Below are 13201 nucleotides of genomic sequence, written 5' to 3' on the forward strand. Positions count from 1 at the left end.
GTGACAGTTGGAGTTGTCATGATGAAGGATGATGCGACGATTTCGTTATACGCAATTCATTTATGACTTCTGGCAAATAAATTGTTGTATACCAATCAGTATTTACAGTCTTTTGATCCTTTAAAGCCACAGTTGCCACATGTCCGATATAACTGAAGAAACAAGCAATCATTTGCTTAGCAGCACTGCGTGAACGAACAACTTTTGTTGGTTTCGGTTCATTTTGAAATACTCAAACAGTGGATTGTTGTTTACTTTCATGCTCATACGAATAAATCCATGTTTCGTCCCCAGTAATGATATTGTAAACCAAATTTGACCGACCTCGGTTGAATTTTTTGAGCATTTCTTTGCTCCATTTGACACGAGTCTGTTTTCGAGCTTCGATCAAATTGTGTGGGATTCAACGACTGCAAAATTTTCGTATGCTCAAGTGATCATGCAAAATCGTATGTATTGCTTTCATGTCAATGCCTAAGGATGTCTGAATCTCGCGGTATGTCATATGCCGGTCTCGCTCAATCATTTCACGCACAGCATCAACATTAGTGGCAACACAGACGTGGATGGATGACCTTCACGAAATTCGTCACAAAGAAAGGTACGTCCGCTAGAATTCGGCAAACCAATTATAAACAGTCCTATTGGATGGTGCTTCATCTCCAAAAGCCAATAAAGTCGATCGATGCATTGTTTCAGAGTTAGATTACATTTATAATATTCGTAAAAACATTCGTAAAAAATCATTGCCCGAAAATTTTCACGCGAAATTTCCATTTTCTCACAAAATAACTTCTTTTAAAATACTATGCAAACAAAACTAGTTGGGTACAAACTGTCAACTGAATTATAAGTTAAAAACATCTAATTTTAAAGATATGATAGTAGCAGAAAACGTTGGCGCCACTGAAAGTATTAGATTGTAGAAACTTTTTCAGTAGCCTACGTATAATCAAAATATAAAATACAAAAGTCACAAACGTTTCTACCCTGCCAAGATATGAATCGTATTGATCATAACGATTCATATCTACGTCCTTACCCTGCCAAGATATGAATCATTGATCATAACGATTCATATCTTGGCAGGATGAGGACAATGAGAAAATTATTTATCTTTAACTCTAATACCATTAATTTTGTGAGGGTACTTCTTGTTATTTTTATAAAGTTTTTACTTCTATCCACTCTTCATAATGGATTTAAAAAGAAAAAAAACAATACTAATTGACATATAGATTCATAATACTTCAAGATAACAAGATGAATTTATTTTTAGTGAAATTATTACGCTAGATGCAAATTCTAAATTAAGATTTTGTATAAAATATTTTAATTCTGATATGTAACCGTATTTATGTTTAAATATTGTTTATATTGAGAATGACCTGATAAGGATTATAGAAACTTTGACTTCTGTATTTTACATTTTGATTATTGGGTGTGAGAAAAAGTTTGACGGTTTTTTAGTAAAATTCAAGTGTTTTTCTTAAGTATTAAAATCAATTCATTTAAACCAAATATGCTCCATTATTTTCAATAATATAAAAAAAAATAAAAATTTGATCATTTTTGGGAGCTATAATTCCATTGCGATAGAACTTCTGTGGTTTCTGGTCAAAAAACTGCTTCAAATGATTTTCACAGACCTCTTTTGAAGCCAGCTTTACACCTTTAAGAGAGTTCTGCAAAGACCTAAACAAATGATAGTCTGAGGGTGCTATGTCAGGACTATACGATGGATGCATTAAGACTTCCCAGCCAAGCTCTCGCAATTTTTGCCGAATTATCAAATACATAATCATACATATCAAATACATATCAGTACACAATGTGTGTGGTCGAGCGTTGTCGTGATGGAAGACAACACCCCTCCTATTGATTAATTCTGGCCGCTTCCTCTCAATTGCTTGTTGTAATCTCTCCAGTTGTTCGGAATTAATTGTTTGATCGGGCGATAAAGCTCATAGTGAACGTTTCCCTTCCAATCCCATCACAACATCACCTTTTTCGTTCCAGGTTATTGCGATTGCTTGTGCCTCCTCTCCTTCCTTTATCCACGATCTTTTGCGAGTTCGATTGTCGTACGTGATCCATTTTTCATCATCAGTTCATTCTCTTCAGTATCATTCTCTTCAGAAATGGCTCAATTTCATTCCGTTTCAGTAGCGTATCGCAAATGTTAATTCAGTCCATCATGTTCTTAATATTCAACTCGTGAGGAATCCAAACATCGAGCTTCTTTTTATATCCAGTTTTGTGTAAATGATTTAAAACTGTTTTGTAATGGCAATCACCTAGTTCCCTGGCAATCACCACAGTGCTCACATGTTTATCATGCTCGACTTTTTCCATGATTTCATCGAACTTTTCAGTGATTGGTCAACCAGAGCGAGGTTCATCTTTCACATCGAAATTTTCAATACGAAAACGAGCGAACCATTTCCGTGCTGCTGATTTTGATAGAGCATCTTCACCGTAAATAGCACAAATTTTTTCACAAGCCTATGCAGCGTTCTTGCCTTTATCGTAATAATACTGCAAAATGTAACGAATTTTTTCCTTATTTATTTCCATTTTCAAAATAAAATAACGTTTGATCTATTTCATCGATTTCAATCTTTTTCGGCTCAAAACAAAAGTTGAAATGTCACTTTTTAAACGCACGTCTAGTGTTGTCGATGCGATTAGTAGTTACCGAGTGCTGAGCATTTAATGTCTAGTGGGAAAAACGCCACGAACTTTTTTCCATATATAAAAGAGCAACTTACATCCTAGCTTAAACTCGTAACCTATTTAATTTTTATAATTAAATTAGAAATCAATTTAATTTATAAGTATATTTGTAACTGTATAATATATACTATTAGGTGTTGGAATTAATTCGTAGCGTTTTACAAGTGATGGGAAGTACTTTTATTAATGTATTTTTTAATGCTCATGTGAAATAAATAACATTCTTTCATTAAAAACGCTACGAATTAATTCCAACACCTAATAACTTCGTTTATATAGCGGATTTTCATCCGCTATACAAATTTCGCCAGTTTCTTCAGACATGGCTATATTTTTTTCAAATATTCTATTAATAATATTTACACTTATTTTACCAGGTCTGTGATTTGTATATTTAGTAAACAGTGGCGTTGCTTCGCTAATAGTTTGATTGAATCGAACTTTTAAACGTATTTTCGCTGAAAAGTCCGAATGTCGAAAATTGATGGAGAGGAGATAAAATGCCAGCTTTTCAATGCCGCTCGCATGAAAAACTAGCTTAAAGCTCTATATTACTAAAACAGCACATCCATATTGGACCACAGACAATTAGATTCAAGATGACGATGAAATAGCTAATAGGAAGGCTGTCGACAAAATAACAGAAATGTGCTACTGTAGTAATATAGAGCTTTAGTTAACAATCTTTCTATCCTTGTTTGATTGACGTGACAAGCGTTGACCAGCGCTGACAAAGCGATCCCTGAACGCATCCCTTGCAGCCACAATGGCAAAGTGCATTTGACACATTCTTTAAATATCTTAATCTCTTGTTCGCCTTAATTAGCAGTTAAATGTACAGCCCCCCTCTGTTTCTCTCTCTCTCTCTCTCTCTCTCTCTCTCTCTCTCTCTCTCTCTCTCTCTCTCTCTCTCTCTCTCTCTCTCTCTCTCTCTCTCTCTCTCTCTCTCTCTCTCTCTCTCTCTCTCTCTCTCTCTCTCTCTCTCTCTCTCTCTCTCTCTCTCTCTCTCTCTCTCTCTCTCTCTCTCTCTCTCTCTCTCTCTCTCTCTCTCTCTCTCTCTCTCTCTCTCTCTCTCTCTCTCTCTCTCTCTCTCTCTCTCTCGCTATTCTATAACTCGTATATAGGGTGTCCTACGTAACTGTGATCACGATTTTTCCGGCACTTCCAATGATCTGAAAAATTTGGATAAAAATTAATCAGTTTTTAATCAGCTACAAATTGCAATATTAAAAATTTGCAAAATACTCTTTTTTAGGAAAAAAATCAAGGTCACCCTAATTTTTTTAAATGGCACTACACATTTTTTACTTCATAATATTGTAACTGGTCAAGACGAGTTCAATGATCTGCTATACTATGACCTTGAGATGACTACAGTTGTGGGATTAATGAACGTTTTCGTAAAAAATTATTATACTTTATTTGTATTAAATTTTTTATATGGACTATTCTACAGTAGAAAAAGATTTTTGTGTCTGCTATTTTTTCACAGACATGGATTCTTGTTTTTTAAATGAAATTACATACAAAATAACAAATTATAAACAAAAATAATAGCATAACAAAAAAGTAGAACAAAAAATTATAACAAATTTAATGAAAGAAATTATAATTACAATAAGTATTCGAATTGTAGTCCATTTTTTTGTAAGCACAATTCTGCTCTATGTAATAAATTTTCATTAGTTGTTCCTATAATACTGTCACGGCGAATTTCTTTGCATGCTGTACGGATTCACTGCTTTAAATTCCATATTTTGAATTGGTACCGCGTTTAACTATTGATTGCAAATGACCAGATAGAAAAAAATCTAATGATGGCAAATCGGGGGATCAAGGTGCCCAAGGAATTGGTCCGTAAGTGTCCAATAAAATTCTCCGTATTTTGAATTTAGATATTAAACAATAATTCGAGCGTTATGAGATGGACAATCATCTTGTTGGAAATAAATACGTTGCGCAATATCATTCAGAAGCACTTGCAACAATGTTGGAAGTTGAGAACGAAGAAAATTTAAATAAGCTTGGACTGTCAAATTCTGTTCATAAAAGTAAGGTCCAATCAGATGACCGTATACTAGACCACACCAAATGTTCATTGTAACTTTCTGTTGAAAATTATGTTCTCGGAACCAATGAAGATTATCCTTCGACCAAAAGTGATGATTATGACGGCTAATTATACTATTATTTGAGAACTTACATTCATCTGTCCATAGGATATTCTGTAATATTTCAGGATTACTTTCGTATGTGACAACTATATATGTTATGCCATGTTATAAAATTTAGACGACATTGTGAATCAGTTATACATAAATGTTGTATTTTGGTCATTTTGTAAGGATGATAACGATTCTGTTTTATCATCTTATAAACAGAACTCTTAGATAAATCAATTTCAGTAGCAGACTGCACGAATGGAAGTGTGCGGATTTTCTTCTAAATATGCTAAGACCATAAAAATATTGTCTGTAGTTGTACTTAAATGCGGTTTGTTTCTTTTCTTCTTTTCAAATTCTCCATAATTTCTTAAATTCTTTTCAATGTTATAAAACATTGTTGCACACGGGTAATGTCTCTGTGGGTACCTTGTGGCATACAGAATTACAGTTTTATGTGCAATTCTGTGTGCCTTCCTTTTACATTTACCGAATATTAACAGCATATCAACTTTCTCATTATAGGAATATTTTCGATAAACTAAGACTGAACACAAGAACTATTGAACTATTCGAGCTACGCTATACTACAAGTTATGTTAATATCTTTTCTACGTATATACTACATACACGTGTGAATTACATTCGGGAACATTACGAATTCCGAAATGGCTACGTTTGTTCTTCATGTCTGTAAAGTCATCTCAAGGTCATAGTATAGCAGATTATTGAACTCGTCTTGACCAATTACAATATTATGAAGTAAAAATGTGTAGTGCTATTTAAAAAAATTAGGGTGACTTTGACTTTTTTCCTAAAAAAGAGTATTTTGCAAATTTTTAATATTACAATTTGTAGCCGATTGAAAATTGATTAACTTTTATCCAAACTAATTTTTGTCAGATCATCGGAAGTGCTAGAAAAATCGTGGACACCCTATATATATTATATATATGTGTATATATGTATACACACGCACGCACGCACGCACGCACGCACACATATATAAGGAGTTTAGAAAATAATGATATATCTTTCGCATAGAGGCAGAATGGATTAAACTGAGAGGAAAAGTCTTCTACCATTTTGCAATTTTCGCAATACTTAACAAGATATTAATTGCTAAAAATTGCCGAAAATTGGTCTTCAATAATTTTTTACTCAAATACTATCAACAAAAAAAAACTGCAAAAGACAAAAATTATTTATTTTCTTCTCATAGAACTCTAAGAATTTTTTTAGAATTTTTTCAGAATTTTTTAATACCGTATTTTCTCATATTGATAAAAATGAGAAAATGCAGCACTAAAAAGTTGATAAAAAATTCTGAAAAAGTTTGTAGAGTTCTATGAGAAGAAAATAAACAATTTTCATCTCTTGCAGTTTTTCTGTTAATAGTATAGTTACTAGTATTTGAGTAAAAAATTATTAAAGATTTTCAGCAATTTTTAGCAATTAATATCTTGTTAACTATTGCGAAAATGGATTTTCCATCTCAGTTTAGCGCGCTCTACATGTTCACTCCATCACAATAATTATCGGACACCCGGTATACACACGCTAAATACTTTAACTCTCATGAGAAACTTATTTTTCTTATTTTTCTAAATATTCAAATTTTTTATATGATGCTAATTTATTTTATTAATATGCTTCTTATTTATGTTATTTTTCTAAATATTACATTTTCTAAGTATTACATTCTTATTTTTCTTATTTTTCTAAATATTGTATTACATTTATGTTTTACTACTATATTATTATATCGAGATCTAACAGCGCCAGTGTTTTTACATAAAAAATTTTTCTATTTAATTTAGATCCAAAACAATTATACAAAATAGGATTTTCCATCTTGTACATAAAGTTAACTACAACCTTCCTTATAATTTATGTAACAATTTTTTTCAACACAAAATAGTAAATTATTTAAAGAATTTAAAAAAAATAAATACAGAATGAAAAATTAAAAAATTAAAAAATGAGAAAGATCTAGCTTTAAATAATCGAATTAAAGAAATTAAACATTTTTGGAATTACAATAACAAAGATGATAACGATAAGCCAAAATAGGCTATTTTTTACGTTAAATAAACTTTTAAATTACAAGGAAATTTGCATAAAACCAGCTGAATTTAATCACAGCAATCCATTTTCATCCTTAATCAATTTAAAAGACAGATGGTTTATTAATCTGTCTTCGATTGCAATTCCTAAACAAATTTGTTATTACAATTAGGGGATAATTTCTCACTATCTTTTTGAATAAAAAGATGTTAATATTCATTAAAAATTGGGAAAATAATCTTTGTAGATTACAGACACCATTTCAAAAAATTTTTAGAAATAAAGAAGTGCATATTATTAAAAAATTGTTTAAGTTTTTACATTCCCGGATTAACAAACAATTGAATGACAGACTTTTATGATTAAGGAATAAAACAAGATTTTTTTTAGTAACAAGAATTTAATCATAACTAAAGTTGATAAGGGTAACGGTTGCACTTAACAAGGACTTGTACATCAAAATAATAAATGAAATTCTTAGTGATGTTAACACATATAAAAAATTTTTTACTCAAGATCCAACGAATAAAAAAATGATTAGTAATCTTAAAACTTTAATTACAAGAAAAGCAGAAATATATTATAGAAGACTTGTATAAGCTATTGAGATGTGATGAGAATTTGTTACCTAGAGTTTATGGTCTCCCGAAAGTGCATAACCTGATTTAGGATAATTATTTCATTTATTGGAAGCCTATTTTACCCGTTAGCCACGTTCTTGCAAATAATCATAAGTAGAGTTCCAAGATCTTTCAGTCATATAAGTAACAGCTTTGAATTAGTTAATAAACTATCTAATACAAAAATTGATAAGGAAATACAGTTTAATTTATTTAGATGTTATCTCGTTATTCACAAATATTCCTGTAGATTTAGCTATACAATCGACTTCCAGTAGATGGAGTTACATTTCAATTAATTGTACAATATCTAAATCTGAATTTATAGGAGTTGTTAAAATGATTTTAGAATCAACTTACTTCACTTTTGACAGGTTTACAAACAAAATTATAGTACTCCTACGGGATTCCCCTGTTTCCAATTTCGGCAGATTTGTAAGACCTTGAAAGTGAGATGTTGAGTTCCTTTGACTTTCCATTTTATTATAGATATGTCGACGACATTGTCATGGCAGTTCCCCAGGAAACAGATTGACAAAGTTTTAACACAATTTTAACAATTATCATCTCAGGTTACAATTCACCTTTGAAATAGGTAGTGACAGCATCAATTTCTTGGACATCACTATAAGAATTAAACATAATATAACTATAAGAATTTTTTATAATTACATAATTTTATAATTCACATAATTTTTTATAATTTGATTGGTTTCAGAAACCTACATATTTTAGTCGAATGTTGAACTTTTAGTCTCAACATCCTATCTCACAGACAATAGGTATAATTTATGATAGTAGATAAGGCGTTTTTACTTTCACATCCAGATTTCCATATGAAAAAATTTTAAATTTATTATTGATACTTTATTCCTTAATGACTTTCCATTAGATTTTATTTTTGAAAATATCAGAAAAAGAATTAACTTCATAATGAATAAACCAATACAATATAAAAGTAATGTTAATAACATCTCAAGAGACAATATCAAATGGTTTACAATTCCTTATACAGGGATTTTCGAATAGATTCAAGAGTATTGTAAATGGAATAAATCACAGAATATCATTTTTTAGTATCAATAAACAAGTTCATCAAAGTTCAAAAAGATTCTCTTCCACACGAAACAAAAAAGAACGTTGTTTATAGAATTAAAAACTAGAATTGTGATGCAACTATGTTAGTCAAACACGGAAGAAATTAAAAACTAGAATAAATGAACACCAGAGTCACATACGTTGGAACACTTCCTCTAGATCTGTTATTACTGATCATAGATTGGATCGCGGTCATGATTTCGATTTTAGCAATGTGGCTATTCTGGATTGTGAAAATTTTTATCATAAACACTTGATCTCAGAAATACTTTGTATTAAAATACAAAAGAACGGACTCAATTTATAAACAAATACCGAAGGTTTTGATTAGTCATACATGGATATTCTAGACAAATTGATAAACAAGAATTTGACCTAATCTTATATTATATATCGTTTAATATCAACGGTCTTTATTACATCATTAGTAGTCGTCAGTTATTGATATCATAACGACGAAATTGTCAGCTGATCATTTATAAGTGTAATTATGGAATTGTGTTTTTGTTGACCAGCAGAGGTAAGCTCATTTAAAAATTAAAATAATTTTCTTTGATAGTGATAAGTTTTTATTGTGCTGCATAATTCACAGACACACTTCCAAGGTTTAAAATAATCGTGTCACACTTTCATTCCACCAAGTGATGGACTTACCTCTATTGACAAATAAGAAGACAATATATATTAATATTATAGCGTTTCAATCATTCTCTCTAACATTAATTAACATTTGCATATTATATTATGCTGAAAATCCATATAATGGGACCGTTCGAACGTTTTTTTGTATCAAAGATATATTTGTTCATAATTGATGCACTGAAAACAGCGTTTGACTCTATATAGCCGTTAATTTATATTTGATTAATTATTTTAATTTGTATTTAGCATAAGGAGTCTTTAATTCAATTAATTTTGATTATTATTTTTCTATTTAAATTAAATTTTTTCATTTTACACAGTTAATTTTTTAATTTTTTGTAGTAACATTTAAATTGAGCAAGGTAACACAATTTTGTGATAATGTTTTGTATAATGTTTTGAAGGAGAATTAAATAACCATTACTTTGGTAGTTGGAAGAGAAAATGTCTTTGAATGAATTGTGATTAAATTCACTATTTTTGTTAGAAGAGAAAATGTCTTTAAACGAATTATTATGCAATAATTTTATTGAAGAAGAATTTAAACCATTTGGATTGGAATAGGAAGATTCTTTAATAAGATATATACAGGGTCCATTATGAAAGTAATGCGCATGATTTTATTGTGACGCGAATATCCATCGCAGCGGGGTAAAATGGGTCGGGAAATGTGGTGGGGAGGTCTGCCCTTCCAAGGCAGCCAGTCGCTAGTTTGCTCCGAGCAGTCTGAGTGGAAAGACGTGCCTCCGCGTGAAGTGTGTTTTTCGACTTTGTAACACGGCGCGATGGAGCGTTCGCTTGAACAGCGATACGCCATCAAGTTTTGCGTGCGACTTGGAAAGAATGCAACCGAAACATTTCAGATGCTTCAAGAGGCCTTCAAGGACGACTGCATTTCAAGGTCACAGTCCGGGAGGTGGCACAAGGCGTTCAAGGAGGGTCGGGAGGAAGTCGCCGACGAACCCCGTTCTGGACGCCCAACAACGGCCAGAACCGACGAAAACGTGAATCGTGTGTGCGAAGTTTTGCGTTCCGACCGTCGATTGAGCATCCAGTACATCGCTGACACCCTAAACATGTCCACATTTGCGGTACATGGGATAGTGACGGAGAATCTGCAAATGCGCAAGGTCTGCGCGAAGCTTGTGCCGGAAGTGTTGACGGAAGACCAGAAAGAACTTCGAGTTTCGCGCTGTCAAGAATTGTTGGATTTGATTAAAAATGAGCCGGACTTTCTTAACTCTGTCGTAACCGGAGACGAATCTTGGATGTTCGAGTACGACCCAGAATCGAAAAGGCAGAGCAGCGAGTGGCACTCAAAATCATCCCCCCGCCCCAAGAAAGCGCGAATGAGCAAGTCTCGCATCAAAACGATGCTCATTGTCTTTTTTGACGTCCGAGGAATCGTCCATTTTGAGTTTGTACCGCAGGAGAAACTGTCAACTCAGCCTTCTATCTGGAGGTGCTCAAGAGATTGAAACGCCGGGTCGCGCGCGTGAGGGCTGACATCAAAGACGCGCTCAAGCTCCATTATGACAATGCCCCCAGCCACACGGCCTTCATCGTTGCCAACTACCTGGCCCGGAGCAACACCCCGGTGGTCCCCCAGCCCCTTTATAGTCCCGACTTAGCTCCGTGCGACTTTTTTTTGTTTCCCCGTCTGAAGAGAGAGCTGAAAGGAAAGCATTGGGAGTCCGTGGAAAACATCCAAAAGCATGTTACAACGTTCCTAAGAGACATTCTCGTCGAGGAGTTTCAGCGTGCCTTCCAGGCGTGGCAGACACGTCTCCGCAAGTGTATTGATTCAGGGGGAGAGTATTTTAAAGAATTTTGAGCATTTGTACCGCTACGATCAATAAATCTATTTTTCCCAGAAAATGCGCATTACTTTTATAATGGACCCTGTATACGTATACTTAGGTTTCATTGTATAAAAATTAAAGATAGTATCATTTGGAAATAAATAATAAAGATAGCATCACTTGGATTTTACTTTTTATTTTGATAGTAGAATTTAACTTGGTGCCACAGTTGTTGATATCAAATCATTTTGTACAAATGATACATATCATTTGATTAATTTTCATTATTTATTTAATTTGACATCCGAATTACATAGAATTTAACTTGGCGCCAATTGTTATCAAATCTTTTTTACGAATGATACATATAATTTTGAGGAATTTAACTTGGTGGCAATTTTGTTGATATCAAATCTTTTATATGAATGATACATATCATTAGAGTTGAGTAAATAACAAGAGACAATACATTAGTATTTTACTTTCTAATTTGATAGAATTTAACTTGATTAGTTAAGATCAGTAACATCTGGGTTTTAATTTTTCATTTGATACATTAATTTTTTTGAAGAGTAATAATTTTTTATGGAGAATTAGCCATTACTTGGGTTGGAATAAAAATAAGCAATTTACCTTATAATTGAATTTAAAAATATTAGGTGTTGGAATTAATTCGTAGCGTTTTACAAAGTATTTATAAGTTTTAAAAGTACTTTCATTAATGTATTTTTTAATGCTCATGTGAAATAAATAACATTCTTTCATTAAAAAACGCTACGAATTAATTCCAATACCTAATATTATATACAAAGGATCGATTTCACGAACTCGATTAAACCGAATCGGTGATTAACTTTCAACCATAGTGGTCAATTCTACTAAACAGCAAATATGATTAGTCAGTTCCACGGCCCATTAAGTATTTGGCATTGATGAAACCGATCCAAATAATTCTTTACGAAAAGCATGCATTCTTAACGCTTTTTTTACTTTTTTTAAAAAGGTAAATTTGTACAAATAACAAGAGACAGTACCATTTGTAGAATTTAATTTAATTAGTTAAGATTGTAGCATCTGGATTTTAATTTTTCATTTGATACATTAATTTTGTTCGAAGAATAATAATTTTTGATGGAGAATTAAAGTTGCAATTACTTGAGTTGGAATAAGAAGGCCTTCAATAAGAATATCCTTGAAGAAAAATTAAAACTGCTATTAATTAGATTAGATACTTAGGTTTTATTCGATAAGCGCGTATACAATATACATGTAACGTATGCGAGACTATATACTCTAAACGAGTCACATCATCGTCCTTGCTTGAAAGGATATCTCAGTATTTATGTAAACAAAAATTTAATATATTTTTATCCTAAATGTGGTGAATATTACTAGTGTTTTTTTTATATTGTAAGTGTTGCTAATGAATGCTGAAACTTGCAAAAAACGAAAAAATAATCCGCAAGAATTTGATAGATAGTGCGGAAATTGTGACAGATAACCCGGATTCCAAACCGAAAGATTCATAATGATTAACAAAATAAAAAAGTTATAGAAGAGGAACAGCTCATCGAAGAAGTTCATAAGCGTCCCCTTGCTGTCCCAAGTCTGCAAAGAAAAAGCTATGGAAAGAAATAGCGGTATCAATGAATGGTAATTCTTTATTTACATATTCAAAATTCGCAAAATGATTACTCACTCATTAGTCGCGTCGTCACTCATCCGCGCTCGCCTCATTATTTGGTAAAATTATTATTGAAAAACTATCATAATTATAATTAAAAAAACAAACCTCAATATTAGTGCCAATCGTTCAGGTGGAGTTATGTCGAACCACCTGTTTTTGTAATTTTGTAATTTTGGTTCGATGATGCTCAATAATTCTTCCATCTGAGTTAAGCAGCACTCATTCGGAAATAATTGTGGAATTGTATGTCTTCCAAGATTAATTTTGGGAGCGATGGAAAGAAAAAACCGTATTTTTTAAAATGAATGCTATCCAGTACTTTTTCTTTTTGTACACTTTTTTCTTTTTTAATAATATACGTAGTATACTAACAAATGCAACGACTAT

At 32.1% G+C, this 13201-nt stretch overlaps 1 protein-coding gene across 1 annotated transcript; it reads left to right on the plus strand.

The window, feature by feature from the left end:
- Positions 1-10110: 10110 nt before the first annotated feature.
- LOC105146152 (protein GVQW3) lies at positions 10111-10803 on the plus strand. Its single transcript, XM_011056234.2, has one exon. The coding sequence runs from the start codon at positions 10111-10113 to the stop codon at positions 10801-10803; it is 693 nt and encodes a 230-aa protein (XP_011054536.2).
- Positions 10804-13201: the final 2398 nt, after the last annotated feature.

The sequence above is a fragment of the Acromyrmex echinatior genome, chromosome 17 (assembly GCF_024713525.1).
Source record: "Acromyrmex echinatior isolate Ae372 chromosome 17, ASM2471352v2, whole genome shotgun sequence".
In the NCBI taxonomy this organism is placed as follows: Eukaryota; Metazoa; Arthropoda; class Insecta; order Hymenoptera; family Formicidae; genus Acromyrmex; species Acromyrmex echinatior.